The 21,985-nt window shown below is 48.1% G+C and overlaps 1 protein-coding gene across 1 annotated transcript in view; it reads left to right on the top strand.

Moving 5' to 3' along the window:
* The first annotated feature begins 6,399 nt into the window (after nucleotides 1-6,399).
* LOC119374211 (denticleless protein homolog) overlaps nucleotides 6,400-21,985 on the top strand; it is a 42,668-nt gene continuing 27,082 nt past the window's right edge. The window contains exons 1-3 of the mRNA XM_049410899.1: nucleotides 6,400-6,504; nucleotides 7,283-7,391; nucleotides 9,389-9,501. Of these exons, the coding sequence (XP_049266856.1) occupies nucleotides 7,304-7,391; nucleotides 9,389-9,501 (201 nt within the window). The 5' untranslated portion in view covers nucleotides 6,400-6,504; nucleotides 7,283-7,303. The remainder of the gene's footprint in view (nucleotides 6,505-7,282; nucleotides 7,392-9,388; nucleotides 9,502-21,985) is intronic.

Below are 21,985 nucleotides of genomic sequence, written 5' to 3'. Positions count from 1 at the left end.
GGCAATTTTGGTATTGTGAAAGAGTAGTACACTGGTACAAGAAAAATTGTCTTTCTATTTAGCGCCCCTTTAACTCGTCGAACGGGCAGTCGTTGCCAATGATGGCTGCTCGTTCGATGAGTTAGGGAGAAAATGCAGTGCTGAGAATGAGAGTAACCATTAAATTGCCCGTAGCTGCCTTGATGCAAGCTGCATCGCTTAATTTCCAATGCAAATGATGTGATGATGCTGTGGCCTAAACGCTGACAAAATTTCAAACAAGCGTTTCAGGGTCTCTCTAAGGCTTGGCATTAGTTGGCTCAAGAAAACCTCTGTATGATGTTTTTAAGTAGGGATGGGCGAATATTCGGGCGTTTTGAATATTGGAACAAATATTACAGTATACGAATTTAGATTATTCGAAATTTCGAAGTACTCGAAATGAACGAATATATGTATACATTTGACTGCACATAACCACCTGTAAAGGTGGTTTCACTGCAGCGTCTAGTTGCTGTGCCGTGAAACAACCCATCCAGGGGAAATCTGCACTGCCACGAAGCCACACTTCAAGGTTAAATGTACATATTTTTTAAAGTTTAAAAGCGTTTTATATGGGCTTATATGCGCTAAGTATAGTAATTTTTTAAATTGTAACGTATTGCACCACTTATAACTTGCACCCTACTGCTATTCAAATCTTGATACTATTCAAGGCTGCTTCCACTTCATTTCAAACCAAAAAAGTGACTCATACCTTGTTCCAATACTTAAAAATATTGTGCAAGGGTCATGACAAAAATGCTCATTTTTCTTAATAATATGCGGTAAATACTACTCGAGCTATTTGATTTGAAATTATTCGACCAAATCACTATTCGCTTCGGATTCGCTTTGAACCTCAAATTCACTATTCGCCCATCCCTATTTTTAAGTGATGTGAAAGTAGCTAATCTATGTGAACTTGCACATCTACTTGCAGATGTATTTGCATCGGGGTCAAGAGATGGTGGCCTGATGATCTGGGACACTCGCTGCTCCAAACCTCGTGAGTCTCCCATGTAGAAATTGTTTGCAATGTTCTAGTCTTTGATCAGCCATTTGTGCACTTTGAATTGTAGTCTAACGTGCTGCCTGTTTTCTGCTGCTCATTTCAATTTCTCCGTAGTCAGTTTCTGGTCATTGGTTTCTGATGCACAGTTTACTTTTCTTTAATACCAGTGTCACATGGGCACTTTTGATCGCGATCATGGTTGATCTGGATCAGATTTCTTGATCATGATCAACAATGGTTGCTATTACATGGTCCAAACTAATCCGGATGGAACTTGGCGCAGATATTCAAATCGTGATTGGGCACCAAATCACAATTCAAATTTGCTTCGACGTGAATTTAAATTATTCAAGTTTTCAAAGTGTTCAAAATGAACGAAAAAAATGCATGTTTGACCACATGTAACCCCCCCCCCCTGAAAAGGCAGCTTCACTGCAGCATGGGGTCACTATGCCATGAAACCAGCTATTCAGGGGAAATTAGCAATGGCGTGAAGCGACACATCAAGGTTAAATATACATATTACCTCCTCTCCGATTAATTACTTTTTAAGCTTAAAAGCGTGCTATTTGGACTTGTATCCACTAAGTATTAGAGCTGTGCACGGGCCGTATTTCCGAGCCCGAGCCCGGCCCGGGCCCGCTGACTTTGTCGAAGGCCCGCCCGAGCCCGACGGCAAAGGACTGCGAGCCCGCCCGGCCCGGCCCGACGTACAAAAACACAATCCCGGGCCCGGCCCGGCCCGGCTTTTTGAAGGTTCGCTGCGAAAACAAAACATCGTTTTCCGGTAATTTGGGATTTTATTGAGCCTATCAAATATGACCAAACGACACACGACGAACAGTCTCTATTACACAGATTACAAATTGTCGCGCAAAAACCGCAAGCAGTCCAACGATTCTGACTTCAATGAAGTGCGGCGCGAACTGAAGTTACGTTCGCTGCTTGTACTCGTCGGCGGAATTGCTAATATCTTTTTTGCCAGCCTGGCAAGCTTGGGATATCTCTGGTGCTTCTTCTTCCAGAAGACTAAAACTTCAGATGGACAGGAGGGCGTTTCCATAGAGAGATAATCGAAGAGCTCATCTTTTGTAACTGCTACATTCTCACCAATGTCGCTCCACTCGCTGAACAACTGCAAGCATTGCTTTTTTGTGGCAGGTTCTTCCTCAAAATTCCCGCTCATTCTCTACATTTCGGGCTTGAGTCGGGCTTTGCGCCAGCCCGAGCCCGGCCCGATAAAACTCCAAGTAGCCCGAGCCCGGCCCGGGCCCGAGGTGAAAATACGTCGGCCCGCCCGAGCCCGGCCCGCGGGCCGGGTCGGGCTCGGGCTTTCGGGCTACCCGGAGCCCGTGCACGCCTCTACTAAGTATAACAAATTTTAAAACTCAACTTAATTTACAGCTGATAACTTGCACCAAACTGCTATTCAAATCTTGCTACTATTCAGAGTTGCTGCCACTTCAGTTTGAACCAAAGAAGTGACATGCCTAGTTCCAATTTTTCAAAATATTGTGCAGGTAAGTTGGGTCGTGGTGAAAATGTTTGTTTTTCTTTATAATATACGATGTATACTGTTTGAATGGTTCGTTCTGAAATTTAACGACATCACAACTCGCTTCGAACCTCAGATTTACTATTCGCCCATCCCTCATTATTATAAATCCCTCATTATTATAAATGCTTCTTCAGTACACCTTCACTGATAGCATCGTTTCTTTGTGACAACGAAGCACACTGGTGAAATCGACCAATTTCTAATTGCTTATTGCAACAGTTCACATCTTTCGCTTTTTCTTTTCTTCCCTCAGTCATCGTTATGGAAAGTTCATAGTGTACATTCACGTTTCTTTCAGAGGTTACCATTCCAAGGGCACACTGCAAAGTGGCTGGAGTCACGCCAAGCCGGAAGAGAAGCCACAGTGGCCGCACGATGGTGAGTGCTGGACAACTCGGTGCATGCGCGACGACCCATCTTCTCAACCCTGAGCATCCTTGCTCATCGTTGCTGCAACAGTTTGTATTCTACAAGTACACTGACTGCACTGGGAAGACAACTTGCAGACGTGTTATGAGCGCCGGTAAAGGGGCTGATATACTCTAGCGTAACGTCGTCGCGCGCGCATCGCGGCAACGTTACGTCAGCAAGAAACAGCCCTCTATAGTCCGGCGTTGGCTGACCGCCGACGGCTGCTGGCGCGCGTGAGGGGTGCGTGGCTCTGAATAGATCTTGCTGCATTTTGCGCTGGATGCACGCAGCCATGCTGGACTCGCATATACAGGAACCTGCTTCGCGGGCTGTTTCGTCTGTTCCCGACAGGTGGCGCGGCGCGTTCTTCAGTTTACTGTGCATGGGCTCCTCAAGATGCGATCGCACCGGCGCGTTGGAGCCAGCTCGACTATAGCGGAGACCGATTTGCACCTGGCGTAGCTTCGCCGGCTCGACTAAACAAAACGCAACGTCCTCGCGCGCGCTTCGGGAAAGTCGGAGTATTGCAGAGCCTTTAGGAGGGACGTTGGTATGGGAGCCAAATGTTGCACTGTCTGCAGTAGGCGCAAATGACTGTAGCGAATGGCGCGTTAAATGTAGTATTCATTACTTGTTTGTTTGACTACACTAAAAGAAGAGGAAGGAAAGAAATTACTGCTGAGTACACCTGCCACGGTGGTCTAGTAATTATGGTGCTCGACTTTAGCGCTTGTCTTTAGCCCCACCACGGTGATCTAGTGGTTATGGCGCTCGACTGCTGACGCGTAGGCCGTGGGATCAAATCCCGGCTGCATTTTGATGGAGGCGAAAATGCTTGAGGCCGTGTGCTTAGATTTAGATGCACAATAAAGAACCTAGAGCGGTCGAAATTTCCGAAGCCCTCCACTATGGTGTCCCTCGTAATCATGCCGTGGTTTTGGGATGTAAAACGCCAACAATTACTGCTGAGTACACTGTATTGATGGTTTAGCTCAGTCCACTGACCGCTAGAAAGGAGGTCTGCGTTGGTGTGTAGAGCTAGTGGAAAAAGCAGTGGACGAACGGCCACTATTTGTGGCTCAAACAATGCATGGCGCATGCATGACTCAAGACCTACGTAACCTGTCACAGTGGCTCAGATGGTGTGTGCTGAAGAGTGCCAAGTCGTAGGTTTGAATCCCGGTTTCAGTGGATGCGTTCTTATGTGGTTGGAATGCAAAACTAGTCACATTCTTTGATTTAGATATGTTAACTCAAACTGAGTAGAAGAATTTCAGATTAAGTACTATACACATAATCTACACCCCCTTGGTGAATGTGGGAAAGTGCATAAAAGAGGAGGACGAAATGTGAGAACAAGACGCATGTGTCTTGTCCTCACCTTTCGTCCTCGTCTTTTACGCGTATTCTCACATCCATCATGCTAAACCAAGTCACCCAATTAGGTTTATGCACCTTGCTTCAGTGTCCATTGTAGCTTGGTGATGTCAAACCCCACAATTTGATTTTGTTAGCAATTCACGCCCATTAGCATTGGAGTTCCTTAAGCACTCTGCAAAAGCTGATGGCGTTTTTCAAATCGTGAAAGTTTGGGAATTCTTGAGGGTTTACTCGCTCTCGGTCTGTGTGTTGCAGCCGACAGTAGCCAGTAGCGTGACCGCCTGCGAGTTCCGTGACGAGCACCACCTGGTGACGTGCGGTGCCAGCAATGGGTAGGTACTTTTTTTTTAGTGATTCTTGCAGGAATGGTGTTTCTGATACGTCGGTTATGCCGATGACTTCGAAGGCATTATGCGTGTTACTCACAAACCTTGCTTGTCGAAAGAGCAATTGATGTGTGGTTCTTGGGCATGGTGATGCAATGCGAGAGGTTCTTGTAGTACCTTTCGTGGAAATCAGATGTTCCCCAAGTGGCACTCAGTGGTTCTTTGAGCAGCCAGAATTGATCTGATGTCATCACTACCTTCATCGGAGTTTTGCTTTACATCTTTGATTAATGCAATCACTGTTGATAACGCAGGCAGAGCACCATTGTGACCGCTGATAAAGCGTAAGTACGAAGGAAAAAAGTGCGAAGCATAAGGAAAAAAACACATATCTTCAAACATGTCATCATTTCCACGGACTGTCCAGGCCATGTGCGCGTAGGAATGCGTTGACAAACTTCAGTCGCATTTCTGCACGTTTGCGTTTGCGGATGTGTTTCCTTCCATAATGTTTCAAGTAAGGGTGTGCGAATATTCGAAATTTCAAATATTTTTTAATAGCGTTTGCTATTTGATTCGATTCGCACTATTCGAACTTCCCAAAGACAAATACAGTCAACGGCCAGTTGAAAGTGACCCCTTCAGATTTTCGATATGCTTCACCTCATTACACTCTCGTATTGCGGCAAAGCTGCCTTCAAGTTCCGTTACGATCGAACTTAGCCAAGACACAAAGTCCGATTGAAAGAGGTTCCTAGATTTTCACTATGCTGCACCTTATCACACCACCGTATTGCGGCAAAGCTGCCTTTCAAGCTCTGCTACGGTCGCAAATGTATTAACTAAAAAAATGCTGGTTCCAACATGGAGGTGAAAGATATGGCAGAGTTGGGGGCTTTATTAATGCTGTTTTGGACCTGAAATTTGGGCAGGAAGTTCGAAAAATCGGACGCCGAAGCTTTTTAACGTCCAAAATTTCAGATGTTATTATATATCGACGTCTACGAGGCAGATTTGGAACTCCGGACTTGAAGGGAGCACACCCTTGTCCGCCACGTCAGTTGGGCTTCCGCAGAAGTTGAAAGAGGAGGAGAGGCTGAGGAAATGGCATCTTTGCCTATCACGTGTAAAGTGTTGTTGGCAACACTTTGGTTGCACCAAATCATGTACATAAATACAATTCAGCCTCTACATTGCCTCATTCTTGATAAGACAACCTATGAAACACCACCCCACCAGCACTTCATCAACCTAGCAAAAAGAAACACTTTCATATTGCTATCTCATAAGAATATGCCTAGGAATCCTCTCCAACCTTTTGTCTGCAATTTCGCTTCGAAGTATTCGAGAAATATTCGAAAAATATTGACTGACAATCCGAGAATACTGTGCACATTTTTTGGGTGACGGGGGACACTTGTAGAATAATGTCACATATTTTCTGATGATTTTGGTATTTGGGCTACAGATTATTTGGACTTTTTGGCAGTCTCCTTTGAGTTCGAATTATTGTTCAGCGATTGTAGTGGTGCCTGCTATGCATGAAACAAAGTATGCATAGTACCCCTATGGCTGCTCGAATACTGCATCACGAGAGCCAGGTTCGTCTCAAGACACTGAGGTCGATCGATGGCTTTTGTCGCTATAGCGATGAAAGTGAGCGCTGCTGTGCTTGCCGGTGACCTTTTGCAGGGCAGTGAAGGTGTGGGACTTGCGGAAGAACTACCAGCTCTACAATAACGATCCCCGACCGGTCACTTCCCTGCCCTACCCGGGTCACAGCTCGGCTATTCACGGTAAGTGACTTTCGGCGTTGTCTCGCAATCTTGTAGGCTCCTGTTCGTTTCTACAAAGGACCCCTCGCAAGTGAGCGCACGTCTTCGGTCTAAGAAATTTGTGAAATATTGCCGTGGTATCGTTCGCGCCTTTACTGAAAATAAACAAGATGAGAAAAGGTTCACGCTGATTAGGTGAAGTCACATGTCGATTGAAATTGCATGATGTGTACTGCAGTGAATAGCATAGGTGTGCTATTATTTCACTCATGAAAAACCAAGCAAAACGAAGGTTTTGGTAGCTATGAAATGTGCGACAACTTTAGTGTCATTTTTACCTTTATTTGCACAGAAGCTCGTTATTGTTGCCTAACATTTTGCATTACCTGCAATTCAGATGATGGGTGCCTGAAGTACAGTAGACTCAGTAAACGGAACAGCTGCCTTTTAAATAGAATAGCTGCCTCTGATATGATTGGTTTCGTACGTAGATTCTGCACCCCTCTCAGTAAATGGAACTCCGATATAATTGGTTTCATACTTGAATTCTGGTCCTTTGTTCATCTCTCAGTAAGCCGAACTCTCCTGTTAAACGGAACAAATCAACCTGGTCCCTTCAGGTTCTTTTTAACAAGGGTGTACCGTAAAATTATTTAAGTGTTTGGCTTTTAACATGAGTGCAATATGGGAGTACTTGTCCGCTTTGAATTGTGCATCTTGTCAGCTGACACGGAGAGGCACGTTGCAGCACCACACTTTGAGTTCGAAAGCAACGTTTCGCTCATCTCCACATTTACAGGCTACACCAGCATGGTATTGGATGCGTCGCGAAGGCGTGCCTTTGCCAGCTGCACAGGACCACCACATCTACCAGTTTGACCTGCTGGCCAGCAACACTTTGGAACCTCGTACGTCGCACATTGTTGTCGTTTCGTCGGCCTCTAACGTTGCTGTGATGTAGAAACCTGATATTGCAGTGACAGGAATTGCTGCACTTTGTCTAAAGAACACCAGATGGTCGAAACTTCCGGAGCCCTCGACAACGGCATCCCTCATAATCACACCAAGGTTTTGGGACGTAAAGACGCCCACAATTATTAGATGTGAAGTATCTTAAGGTGAAGCTCAATCCGGTGGTGGTGTGCGGCGTGACTACCCTTACTGCGCATGCGCACACCCTCTCCACACACCTCCTCTCCGCCCCCCTCACCATACCCCCTGTCATTTACCCTCTCCCATTTCCCCTCTCCACTTTCCCTCTCCCCTCCCCCTTTCCACTCTTCCTCTGAAATGCGGGCTAGACATGCCGAAATTCTCTCCTGCGCAACGCCGCGATGACCACCAGCGCATGCCCATCCCCTCCCCCTCTCTCTCCTCTCCTACGCTGCCCCCCTCTCGCACGCCTGCGGACCGAGTTCCCCGCTCGCCCTGTGAGAATTAACGGCCAGGCTAGATGGAAGATACGAGGCGCGTAGCGTCGCTCTTCGCGTTCCACGACGCGAGCTCGGTAGCATGCCCAACGAACGCCAACGGAACGCGATCGTGCAAGTGCTCCGGCTTCGCATCTACTCGTGGTCCCCTTTAGCGGGAGATGGTGTAATTTCTATATTATGCCGCACTTGTCAAATGTTCTTAAAAACTATCCTAAAACAGTGTCTTGTGAGGGAAGCTTCATTCAGATTGCTTCCCAAACTCTCGGTTTCAAAGGCAAGTGGTATTTCAGCTTGCCAACAGTCGTGTGTCCACTGCGAGTACGTTTACTTTGACACCGCTTTAAAATGAAACCTTAGTCGCAGCACCCAATGAAACGGAACCAATTAGGCCTAACTGTCGAGGCAGTTTGAAGCAGGTTTTGGCTGAAAGTGAGAATGATGTGTGTGACTGCTAGTTACAAGAACATGTCACCTCGATTACTTGTAAGTAGGCTTCATATCTGCTATGCTTACTATAGTGGATTACTAACTAACAAGGGATGTGAGCTTCGCTCGCAGAACCGCAGTGCACCTGCTCTTCACCTGTGAAAGACAGTCGTGCTAGCTGGTTTCTGCTTGAACCATGAATGCTTTTTCTCGGTTAATGTAAATACACTCAAACCTCGATATAACGAACACGGATATAACGAATTATCGGTTATAACGAAGTAAATGAAGACTAGTCTTGTCGTAAGATACAGTGTTGCAAATAAACGTTTATAACGAATTTTCAGATATAACGAAGGTATTTTCGTGACAGATGTGACTTTGTTATAATGAGGTTTGAGTGTACTATACATGTTAAGTGTTGAAGTTTCATCGTTACTAACTAAAGCATTACATTTGGCTGAGCAGCAGTGTCAAAGTCCCCGGCAAAATTCACCAGGACGTTCAAGTTTCAAGCCTAAAACCAGCGACCGAAATGTCTAAAGCTTGACATCAAGAAAATGAGTAAGCACTATTGGATGGAGCATTTATGCGAATTATCTGGGGGAGAGACAGCAACGGCTGTAGGCAGAGCCGACATTTCTTTTTAGCTTGTAACTGACTGCAAGTTAAAAATTCATTGGAAATTATGGCATAACAGCACCAGACTGAAGTGGCGCTGAATTTTTTACATGTTCGTGTTTGTTTTATGGGCAACACAATTATTTGGTCACACGTGCAAGCAGTGACAGAGAGGCCTCTCTAGCTTTCACAGTGTTGCCTGCCTGTGCCCTGTGTGTAATGGAATATAGTAAGATATCTCGTTAACAGATTTAGCTAATCTGGTTGGCACTGACTTAATGCATTCAGTTTTTTCTAGCCAATTCCAGCAGTTGTCCTGTGTGGTTGCATGTTATTCTGCAGGTGTGTGTGTGTGTGTTCACTAGAAAAAAAAAAACGTCGAAGAGTGTAGTAACATAGCTGGGTTTTCTGCTACGTCTATGCAGTGGCTACTTATGCTGGACACAGCACCCAGAGCTTCTATGTCAAACTGGGCCTTAGCTGTGACGGACGCTTCCTGGCCAGTGGCTCTTCAGATGCATCAGCGTACATTTGGAAGGTGAGTTCAGCCTTTCTTGCTTTAATATGCAGTCAATCCCGGATATATTGAACTCGAAGGGTACTGCGAAATTGTTCGATATATCAATCATTCGAAATACAACACATGTGTATTTAAGCTTTAATTAAAGCACTGCAGGCCTCGACACAGTTTTCGGAAATCGTAAAGAGCGCGAACATGACGATTTGCTCACATATGCTAAAGAACAAGGCGACAGCTTCTTCTTGTGCAAGTCACCGCACTTTATTTCGCATGAAAATAATTCGTAAACTTGTCTTGCTTCTTGCGCGCCGTGAGGTTCATCAAGTCATTGTCAGTATCATTGAAGCTTTCCAAATAAGCAAATAAGCAAATCCAGCACCTTCGGCCACAACAGCAGTGATCAACGCTGAATACCGATGCAAGCTCTGTAGCGCGATAAAGGGTTTAGTGGTGGCAGCGGCGGCATTGGCATCTTCAAAGCGCACAGGTCCATTTCTGCAGCACCGGCAACGCCAGCTATGATCTCGGCATCGATGCAGTCAGAAACAGCTACATCGTTATCTGCACTGATGATGTCGCTCACTCTGCTCCTGTCCGATATGGCGCCCGGAAACGCTAATACAGTCGAACCCGCTTATAACGAACTCGAAAGTGTCGCGAAAAGTGGTCACTGTATCAGTAGTTCGTTGTACAGTAAAAGCTCGTTAATTCGACTCTCGTTAATTCGGAAAATCGGTTAATTCGGACACGTTACCTGGTCCCTGTAAATATACGCATCACTCTATGAGACTGGGCGCTCGTTATTTCGGACAGATTTGACCGCAAATCGGATAATTCGGCGACTTTCGGGCTACTGGTGAGGCTCGAAAACGAAAAAAGAACAATTCGGAACAAAAGTGAAGCTCAAACGCAGCATCGCCATGTACATCAATTATCGACTTGGCTTGGATTGAGACTGGTTGAACGCCTTTTTTTCGCGTGTGGGTTTGGCGGTGCCATTTCATTGCTTTGTTCCCGTTGGTGTGCTGCATCGTTGATCGCCGATTTATCGAGGAACGTTTTAGTACGGCTCCTTTAGCTTGATCGTTGCTGGTGCTTTTGTGCTGACTTCTCGTGTGACCGCACTCTCCACCGATGGCAACGCCGGCGAAGTGGCCCAAGTACGAGGCCAAGGACTTCACCACCAAAGTAGAAATTTTGCGTGCTCTGAATAATGGGCTCTCCCGACAAGAAGTGATGAAGAGTGATGAAAGGGGATCCTTGTATCGGCGGCAAAAGAAGCAAGGAACGAGTAACCGTACTTTTAGCCACCAACGTGACGGGAACAGAGCGCTTGCCGCTTCTCGTTATCAGAAAGGTTCAAAAGCCACGCTCCTTTAAGGGGGGAAGAGGCACTTTGACATGAAGCATCTTTTTATTTAAGTTAGGATAACGAAAACTTCGGTGATCATGTATTTACATGTGTAAATATCAAATATGAACTCAGTTTTTATGTAGCCCTTACGACAATTTTTTTAATTATTAATTCATTAAAATTTCGTTTAATCACTTTTTTAATAAATTGGCTACTCGGATCCTGCTGAATTAAATGTCATTGCATTCTACAGTTATCAAAGAGTGCAAAAAGCAAATTTCATGGTTCTAGCTTTCCTACAACAAAAGTTATGAAGCTTCAAAATCCGCCATTCGATTACCGAGAAAATGTATTTTTGTTATTTTCTCTCTTGTAAAAATTTACGCTTTTCTATAGTAACATATGACACTTTGTTGCACTCACTTAACATCCAGCTTTTCAGTAATACAAAAATGATCAAAACCGAGTGTACCAAAGCTGAGAAACGCTCGCCAGAAGAATGAAAGGTGGCCAAAAAATTGAAACTGAGAAAAAAGCAAAAAACAAAACTCTGTATCTTCAAAGAGCGCTACGCAAGTAAAAATGCTTTACTTTGCAAATAAATGCCTTAGAAGACACCAGGAGAGTAGCCTATCACATTTTCCAATCGAAACGGCCCCAGTGCATGTCATTTCAAGCAGTTTGTTGATTGCGGAGAAGTCGACGATGCCGTAGTTAGCCGCCGACGGGTCAGAGCCCTCGCACGCTGTTGCGAGCGTGCGCAGCTTGCGCTCGCTAGCGGAAGTTGCCGATAAGCCGGAGATCTTATCTTCAGTCTTCTTCTGCTGTTGCGCACGATCGGTGCTAGTCAAGAACGTCGTGTCGATCCTTCTACCACGCTTGCTATCACTGACGTCGTCGAGGCGGCCGCCGACACAGGTGAAGTCGGCATTTCGACCGATGAATCGCGTTCCGCCACCACGCCGTCCTCCGCTGGATGCGCTTCTGATGCACTCGAGCCGTGATCTCGCTTCTTTTTTTTTTTCGAATTTATGAGCGCTGCGCAACTTTCGATACGGCTTCGCCACGATCAAAGTTCCAAAACGCGGCCGAGAGCGTAGGCCTAATTCACTCCCGGCGGCTGCGGTGCACTTCGTCTAGCTCACTTGGCGCCGTGCCAGTAAGCCGCCGCAACGTGCAGTCTTTGTTGAGGATGATAAAAACGCCTGCTCCAGTTTCTTGCCAGCTTGGGCGGGTTGGAACTTTACGGACGTAAATCGACGAGAACAACACAGTTATACTACGGCGACATCAACTTACCGCTTTGCGCGCACTGTAGCAGACAGCGCGGGAAGCCCGACGAATCGGAAGGCATTATTTAGTCACGTGGGCTCACTGTGCCAATAGGCTCACGCGGAGGGACCTTTTTTTGGCGCGGATTTTCTACGTGAATTCTGAGTGGACGGAAACAAGGGCGGCGGGATATTAAAGAAAAAGCGCGGCTCTTTCGAATGCGACCAAGATGGCTGCCGTAGGTAACGTAGAACGGCAACAGCGCGGCGCTGAATAAGCCCGTTTTTTACGCGTTCATCGCTAAAAATTTAGCTCGCTGACGGCACATAAAATGCTGTCACGGCTAAAATACTGATCTAAGACGCATGAAACTTGGCGAGGTTATGCATCAGTAGCGGCAGAATCCAAATGAAACATTTTCAAAAATTCGATTTTTTTTCTGATTTTCGGTCTCAAAGACCCGCTTCCCCCCTTAAGAACATCAACAATCTTCCCGTGGATTACCGTGCCAACCGAAAAGCGTGGATGACGGGTGAAACTTTTGCGGACACTGCAGACATCATGCGAGCTGCTGAGCACCTTGAAGGGCTCAGAAAAATTGTGTCCGCGCGAATATCTGCTCGAAAACAGACTAACATCCGTGATTACTTTGTTAAGTAAAGGTATGTTGGAAAAACTCGTGCATTTATTGTGTTTATTTCGACCATTCGATAATTCGGACATTCGGTTAACTCGGACATTTTTTCCGGTCCCTAGAAATCCGAATTAACGAGCTTTAAGTGCACCCAACCCCTCCAATAACAAGCTAAGCCTTTTCGTGTCATGAAGCGATGCCTACTACGTGCTCACGAGTGAATTACCCGTCTTTGCATTGCACTGACACCATTTCACCGAAGCGCGGTACCGCCATCTGGAGCCGATTATGCCTGGCTAGTTGCATGCAGCGCGTCGCCTACTCGGCTCGCGGAGTCACATGCCGGGCCGCTTGCTGTATGCCGTATGCGCGCGTTTGTACGTTTTTCGTGCCAGCTTCACTCCGGACCGTGCATGGGTGCGGCGAGTAGCCTTTTCGTTCAACGCGGTGAAAATAAGCATTTTACAAGCAACGCGCACTCTACGTCTCCGTGATGCTCTCGCGGCCCTGCAAGACGATGCGCGGCGCACTTGAGTTGTCACCTAGTCAAACACGCAGTACAGCATAGACCGCTTATAACGTAAGTCGCCGGAGTCACGAATATCCGCACTATAACCAAAACAACATTTTTGAAAGGTTGCACGTGTGTAAAACATGACCAACAGGCAGGCACACGATTTCAACTATCGAGCCATGTGACTCAGTCGTAAGTTTGCATCTGCTTGCATTTGAAAATGTTGAACAGTTACCTCCGTATTCACGAACCGACCTTAACTTATCGCGGTAAGGCTACTTACGAAAGGAAGAGAAAAGTATAAGAAAAGGATAAGGTGAGTTTCAAAAACCCACCTTATCTTGCCATAAGTGCGCCTTATGAAAGGCGTCCTTAACTCGTCAAGTATGTGCCCTGGGAGCCAGGGTAGGTAAAGTTTTGTTGCAAAATGATTACTTCAAGCAACAATAAATTAGTTTCATTTAGGGGTGTGCGAATATTCGAAATTTCGAATATTTTTCGAATAGTGTTTGCTATTCGATTCGATTCGCACTGAAGTTTTACTATTCGAACTATTCGAACTTGCCAAAGACAAATGCAGTCAACGTCCGGTTGAAAGTGACCCCTTCAGATTTTTAATATGCTTCACCTCATTACACTCTCGTATTGCGGCAAAGCTGCCTTTCAAGCTCCGTTACGGTCGAACTTTGCCAAGAGACAACGTCCGACTGGAAGTGGCCCCTAGATTTTTAATATGCTTCACCTCATCACACCCCCTATTGCGGCAAAGCTGCCTTTCAAGCTCCGTTACGGTCGAACTTAGGCAAGAGACAGTCAACGTCCGTTTGGCGGTGGTCCCTAGATTTTCAATATGCTTCACCTCATCACACCCCCGTATTGCGGCAAAGCTGCCTTTCAAGCGCCGCTACGGTCACAAATGTATTAACACAAGAAAGCGCTGGTTCCAATATGGAGATGAAAGATGTGGCAGAGTTGGGGGCTCAATTAATGCTGTTTTGGACCTGAAATTTGGGCAGGAAGTCCGAAAAAATCGGACACCGAAGCTTTTTAGCATCCAAAATTTCAGATGTTCTTATATACCGACGTCTATGAGGCAGATTTGGAACTCCGGACTTGAAGGGAGCACACCCTTGTCTGCCACATCAGTTGGCCTTCCACAGAAGTTGAAAGAGGAGAGGCTGAGGAAATGGCATCTCTGCCTATCACGTGTAAAGTGTTGTCGGCAATGCTTCGGTTGCACCAAATCATGTACATAAATACAATTCGGCCTCTACATTGCCTCACTCTTGATAAGAAAGACAACTATGAAATATGACCCCACCAGCGCTTCATCAACCTAGCGAAAAGAAACACTTTCATGTTGCTATCTCACAAGAACATACTTAGGGATTCTCTGCAACTTTTTCTGTAATTTCACTTCGAATTATTCGAAAAATGTTTGAGAAATATTCGAAAATTATTCGAAATTATTCGATTCGATTCGCACTGAATCTTGATTATTCGAATTCGCTTCGCACCCAAAATATTGCTACAGTAGAATCTCGATGATACGAATCCCGCGGGGTCACGAAAAATATTCGTATTAGCCGAAATTCGTATCACTGAAACACATGTAAAACTAGCTAAATTAACAGTCAGAGGCAAACTCATTGTTAGGAACACATAAAAAAAACATTTATTTCTTGCAGAAAAAATCTCTAATGTCTTTCTGCTTCTTTTTTTTCGCGAAGTCACTCAGCAGACTTCTTTGAAATCCGTAAAAACGCGTGCACGTGTCGTCGCTGATTTCATCAGCGGCCATAGCACGCCTCAGGACGTCGAGCGCATGCAGCGTTTCAGCCGCCGGTGGTGGTCCTTCACCATCGCCCTCGTCTATGTTGTCGCCATCATCGCTGGAATCGGCAACCTCGCATGTGGCCTCCTCAACAATATCCTCCACCGTGCGCGCACCACAAGTGGCGAGGTTGTCATCCGCCGTGCAGAAGTCTTCAGCTGTACACCCAGCATCAAGCAGTTCCCAACCCTCAATTGGCTCTTCCTGCTCTGAGGGCACCTCTTCGGAACTCCTGAAGAAGCCGCATTTCGCAAAGCAGTTTGCTATGGTAGTCGGCGTTACTCGATCCCAAGCCATAGCGATAAAATGGATGGCGTCCAGGAGGCTTATTCGCAGGTCGCCTTCGTGTTTTCTGTCAATATTGGCAAGTAGGCGGCGCACAAGAAGGCCCTTGAAATGATGCTTGAGGTTTTTATTATTCCAGCGTCAAGCGGTTGCAGGTGCGTCGTCGTGTTCGCGGGCAAAAAGATCAGTTTGACGTTTTGGAGCGTTACTTGCCTCGGGTGGGCGGCGCACTGGTCAAGAATCAAAACAATCTTCCGATTCTTGCAGGCCATCCTTCTGTCAAGGAGCGACAGAAATTCTTCAAAACAGGGCCGCCGTCATCCACGCCTTTTTGTTTGCGCGATAGACGCACGGCAAATGGCTCTCGCGCTTGAAACACCGAGGCTTTTGGGATTTGCCAATTACCGTCAGCTTAAGTTTCTCCGACCCGTCGGCGTTACAGCACAAAAGCACCGTAATTCGCTCTTTGCCTTTCTTGCCTCCTTGGCACGCTTCGCCTTTTAAGCAAAGGCTCTTCTCAGGCTGAAGGTTAAAAAACAGGCCAGCCTCGTCTGGCGTTAAAAACATCACGCGGCTCATACCCAGAGATGAGTGACTGCAGCTTCGCGAGCCAGTCGCTAACAACGGTCTCGTCAGCCTTCTTTGCTTCCCCACAGACGCTTTTGTAAACGAGACCGTGTCACGTCTTGAAACGGTGCAGCCACCCACCTGAGGCCTGAAATCCGTCGATGCGCAGAGCAAGTGCGATCTCGTCGGCTTTCTCACGCAACACTTTGCCATCGATGTTCACACCAGCTGCAGTAACCTCCTTAAACCAGGGTCAGAAGAGCTTCTTCAAGCTTCACGTGTTGGGCTGTCTTCGCTTGCCTCGCGTTGACGTTGAATGAAAGCACATTCTTCATTATTGAGTCCCGCTGTCCAACAATTGTGCTTAATGTCGACGTTGCGAGGCCTAGCTCCTTAGCCAACTCCGTGCGTTTTCTTTTGGGATCCTCATCGACCTTTCGAAGAATGTCCAGTTTCTCCTTAAAGGAGAGGGCTTTCCGCTTGCGAGACATAGCTTGCTGCCACTCGGCAAAAAAGGCACAATCACAACAAGCAAGAACGCGGGCTCGAGCACAGCAACGACAACCACTCCGTCCGACGGCACGCATAGAAGAAACAAGCTCCCGCGGGCCGTGCCTCTCCCTCTCCGGCGTCTCCGCCTGCCGGCCTGCCTCCGCACCAAGAAAAACAAACAAAAAAAAACGTGGCCAGCGCCATCTGTAATCTTCAAGAGAAAGCAAAAGGCACACTCCGGCCTCCGATACACGCAGATCTTGGAGGCTGTCGCGCGCTGCTCGCCGGCGGCGCTGGCAACGTGCCAAACCTGCCAAACCGGCGGCGCCGCACGCATTCCAGCGCCGTAAGTGCACGCTGCTATCTTCCGCGGCCGTCGGTGGGGCCAACGTTACGTTGGGTGGGGCGGCGTTTATTCGTATCAAACGACGCGGGTCAAAAATCAGTTCGTAACAACCGTACTCAAGCACGTTGTAAATTAATGGGCCTTGGCCGGGACCACAGAAAAATTCGTATCATCCCGAAATTCGTATTAGCCGTGATCGTATCATCGAGATTCTACTGTATTCGCACAGCTCTAGTTTCATTGCAAGAAACCAATAATGGTATGCACAAAAGCACCCATGCGTAAACACCAAAAATGTTTGCTAAGGCACCGCCCGCTTTTGGTGAAATCCGCATTCTTTGTCTGGCCACATTTGTTGAACCCCCGTCGACAGTCGGGCCGCGAGAGAACGATTGCTATTTCGACGTGTTCTCACGTACGTTTTTGCTTTGTTCGTTGATGGTATTTTCGTGCTCGCTTCAGCGTTTATCGTTATCTCTGACTTTTTTTTACTTCACTTGATTTATGCAATTGGTTGAGCGGTTTAGAGTCCTTTGCCTTCTTAAATTGCGTTCATTATGAAACAACGCATCAGGCGAACTTCACGACGAAGAGTGCGGCATCGCGGCCGATGTCGCGGTGTTTTGACGGATCTCGTCAACAAGGTACCGTGAGGTACTTGCGTTGTTGACTTTCTTCGGGCCATGAATGTGACCGAACTTCGTAAACAGTGTACTCTGTGCGTGTTGTGTGTATCTTGCGAGTTTCTTGAGTACAGTGTTTACCACCACCACCATCGGTATTTTCCTGCAGAGGCGCACTGCGAGCAACTTCTTGACGGCACTTTTTCTAAACCGGAAGCGACACAGAAATTCGTGCCCATCGTAGGTCTCCATCGGGTTCCACTGAGGATTCGCCGCGGCGGGTACGCGTATGCATACGCTGTGCCGTTCAATATTTTGTATTACGGTCCACATATATCAACGAACTGCGCATAGTTGTCCCCCGCCATGTTGTGTGTCTACAAGGAAGCCTTAAGGTATGTCATACGCTACCTTAACCGAGCCTTACTTATGACGGCGATAAGTACGAGGAAAGTTCTGCGATAAGTACAAGGTTCGTTCTTGAAACGCGTTAAGGGCGTACTTATGGTTAAGGGCGACTTAAGTCATAAGGATAAGGTTAAGTTAGGTTCGTGAATACGGGGGTTAGTGTCTGCGGACCTGCGGTGGCGACATAATGAACGCGGGAAAAATGCGCCGTCACAGGAAGTCACAGCGGTAACACACCGTGCGTGCGCGATGACGAAAACGGTGGCGACCACAAACCATCACTCCAGTGTTTCACATGTATGCCCGCGTTTTCGTTAAAGATATAAGTCACCCCTTCTAAATACAACAACTGCAAAATGTTTCATTGACTCGGCACCAAACCGCAACTTCTGTAGTCCGCGGCCGCCGACATGGCAGCTAGCGCTTGTTAGGCCTAGCGTGCGTGTGCAACTTGGCATGCAGTCGCGAGAAGCTCGCCCTAGGCAACACGGAGATCGGGCGAAGAAGAGATCGCACTCGCGAGCTAAACCGAGGGCATCACGCGTGAAACGAAGTTTCGGTTCGCGGTCGGGAGAACAGCTGCGGCAACTATCCTGAAAAAAACCCGCATTTCCCCGAAGGGGAGTATGAGGAAGTGCGAAGCACGGGGTGATGCTATGAGGGGGCGCGCACGACTAAACTGCAGAGCCGAGCGAAGGAGACGGCAGCGAGAGAGCACGCGCCAGCCGACCCACGGAGGTCTGGCCGTTTTTAAGTGCAAAGCACTTTTACTGATGATGATGATCTGTCTTCCGAACTCGTTCCAAAGAACCCGCAACGCATTCAACTTGTTGGCGGCGTTGCGCACGCCCGAGATGGGGCTCAGGTTGTTGTCGAACCACAGTCGATCGCACACTGCGCAGCTATATCCGAAGCTGCGGTCCAGGAAGTCTCGCTTGAAGCGCGCGTCCGGCCGATCGAATTCGAGTCCCCGCACCAGATCGGCTTCGGAATGCCCGGCTCGCTTCGCACGCTTTCGTTCGGCGTCTCGCCGCCGGCCTTCATCACCACAGGCAATGTGAAGGGCGCGCGCAGCCACGGCCACGGAGCGGAGGGCGGAGTGCGCGCAGTCACGTGGGGCGTGACGTCGCTGCGCCGTTGCTACAGACGCTCCTCTCCGCTCCTCGCGCCGTTGCTAGGGGAGAGGAGGAGGAGCGCGGATGACGGTGGATTCAGGGTCGCTTATAAAGTGCATTCACACTTAAAAGTCTTTCAAGCTTGTAAATCTGCCTTATTGGTGTGGTGGCAAAGGCGAAAGCTCAATTGCGTCTCAAAGCATTAATTGTTACTTGCGGGGGAATCGAGGTTGCACGTGCGATATCTGCGCTCTAAGACGAAGCAACTATTCGCCCGACGGAGACAAACAGCGGTAACGCGCTCTTGATGCGGACGCGGGCTCCCGTACGTAGCGGAGCGCGCATGTCAAGCGGCCGAAGGAAGGCAAAGGCTTCTCCGTCGGCCACGCAACCGCTCCCCCTCCTCACGCCACGCACCCGCGCCGGGCTGCTGCCCCCCACCGCTATCCCTTTTTTTTCTCCCCCCCGCTCCTTGTTCGTTCGTTCCGTGTCCCCTCCTCCTTCGTAACGCCGTCGCTGCTCGCTCCCTCGCATCTCTGGGAACGTTCCAGCAGCCGCATTATAACCGGTGTTTCATCTCGGGGGGACTGCACAATAAGCGGTATGCCTATACATGGAGTTTTATGAGAGGGTAAACGGGAGTCAGAAAAAGCCGCATTTTAGCCGGTACTGCACTGTAAGCGGTTACGTTATAAGTGGCCTGAGCTGTATACACTCGCTGTCAGTGTGTCAACGTTTCTCAGTGCCCGCGCCGCTCAACAACAGCGAGCTAATTACGTTTCTACAAAGCGACGCGCACTTTAAAGTGGTCTCGCACGACGCCGCAGCGGCGAACTTGCGAACGGCAGCATGGTGCGCTCGTACCGCCGTCAATACGCACAGTGTACAGCGTACGCCACATGCGCAGCCAAGCAGATATCTACAGATGACTGTGATATAAGGTTGTCGGCTAGAAGTCATAATGGCACATTCATCGACAACCGCCACCTCGCCTTCGCTCTTTTCTGATGCTTATCCGCGAAGGCATCACCGCAATCACGCGGAAATCGTTATCACCAATCGACCGGTCTCTGCCGTTACCGAAAAGACGGACGACCTCTTGCGGCACATAGTGGCGTCGACGAGTTTAGGGACGCAGTGAACTTTTATCCGATGGAAAGTTATCGCGGTTATCACTTCTTGCATTTATGCCTTCTTGCGTTCCAAGGCATTGTTTGGTTCATCGTAGGCGTCCGTAGCTGCAGAGAACGGCGTCAGGAAAGGTTACCGTGCGAAAGCTGACCGCAAGGCTTCATGCTGCCTCCTTTTTTTTTCCATTCTGCCACTGAAGAAAAGGCTGGAAAGTGAGCGAGCTCGCTCGCAGCGTCAGAAATCTGCATGCGGTGCTCGCCGATCAGGGCTGTCTGAGTCGCGAGTAAACTGGAGCTCTTATAGCGGAGTTCAATCCGGTGGTGGTGGTGGTGGTGGCGGTGTGCGGCGTGACCACCCTTACTGCGCATGCGCAAACCTTCTCCACTTCCCCTCTCCACTCCCTCTCTCCCCTTTCCCTTTCCACATCACCTCTCCCCTTTCCTTTCCCCCTCTCATTTCCCTTTTCCACTCCTCCACTTCCCCTCCCCACTCCTCATCTCTCCTCCCCTTTCCCCTCCTCTCCTCCCCTTCCCCTTTCCCATCCCCTCTCTATTCCCCCTCTCCCCATCCCCCTCACCACTCCACCTCTGAAACGCAGGCTCTACATGCTGAAACACTGCTTCGCATCGCCTCATGGTCCCCTTTAGCGGGAGATGGTGTGATTTTTTTTCGCTTCATATGCGCCATATTTTTACCGCGACCGTGTCTGAAGTGTTCGTTGTTAAAGTAGGAGGCTTTGAAAAATGTTCGCTATACAGTCGAACTTCGTTAATACATACCCTTAAGCGGACTAACGGCAGTGATTCCACTCCTGCGCCAACTGCGCCAAAGTGCGCCAAATTGTATTTACTGCGCCATCCTGATAATATCGACGAAATTTGCGCCAAACTGCGCCAAAGTCTCGGGCTTGGGGGCGTCTATCACCGGCAATCGCACCGCCGGCGCGTCAGAACATGTGCAGCTCGATCTTGGGGCTGCCAATGAAGTCGCAATCATGGACCAAGAATTATTCCGCTGAATAAATAGCGCTCGCGCGTGCGTTCCGAGTAAGCCACGATGCCATGCACGGTGCCGACGCAGCTTCTGTTCTGCAAGTCGGCTCGACAGCAAAACGTGCTCTCCGCAGAGGCTCGTGACGTCTAGGCCTATCGGTAGCGAGAAAGTGCGACGGCGATTCATCGGCGGACGTCGTCTGTTCCAGAAACGCTGCTGATAGCTCGTTTCAAGCGTCGCACGGCACGTAAGGAAAGCAATGTTCAGTAATAACTACATGCGTGCCGCTAAAATGCCTGTCACTTCTGGTTCCGGACTTCGCGGAATGAAATCTGGGAACGCTCGCAGTAGATATATGGGAGAATATCGAATTTTAATTGCTTAGCGTTTATGGAAGAGCACGCGAACGGTTGAAACGCGTTGACAGTTTTCCTCAGATACACTTTGTCCATGGATCTTCATCCAGAACAGCTTTTTCGTAATTCTTTCCGCCAGCACGTCCGAGTTTGTAATCACTCTGCGGTAAATATCCCCTAAAAGGCCCTGCCCTTTCGAGCTCACGTGCTAGGGTTCCAATTCGAATTTTTGCTTGGTTTTTTAAAAATTTCATCTCATTAGTAAAATCATATCTCCTGGTCGGAGCAGCCGCAAATGCGCAGCTGTCAGTAGAGAGCCCGTCGCTGACGGCCCACAGTGAAGCGGCTACGCCATGTTACACGTCCGCCCTTTCGGGGGTCAATAGCTAACGGTTAAAAAAACTCATTTTCGCTTAAGAGCGAAGCAATGAATGCGATACCAAAAAATTGTATTGTTAAACGAAGTAAGGCTAGCAGCTAACTCTTTTGGATCCGATCTCGCGTAACTCAACAAAACGCTGGTTTGAGGGAATATGGCCGCTCCAGGAACCGAAGCGTTTTCTTGCTCCGAGTTCTCT

This window comes from Rhipicephalus sanguineus, chromosome 11 (genome assembly GCF_013339695.2).
Source record: "Rhipicephalus sanguineus isolate Rsan-2018 chromosome 11, BIME_Rsan_1.4, whole genome shotgun sequence".
NCBI classification, from domain to species: Eukaryota; Metazoa; Arthropoda; class Arachnida; order Ixodida; family Ixodidae; genus Rhipicephalus; species Rhipicephalus sanguineus.
Note: the sequence above shows the minus strand (reverse complement) of the source record. Positions and strands in the feature narration are given on the sequence as shown.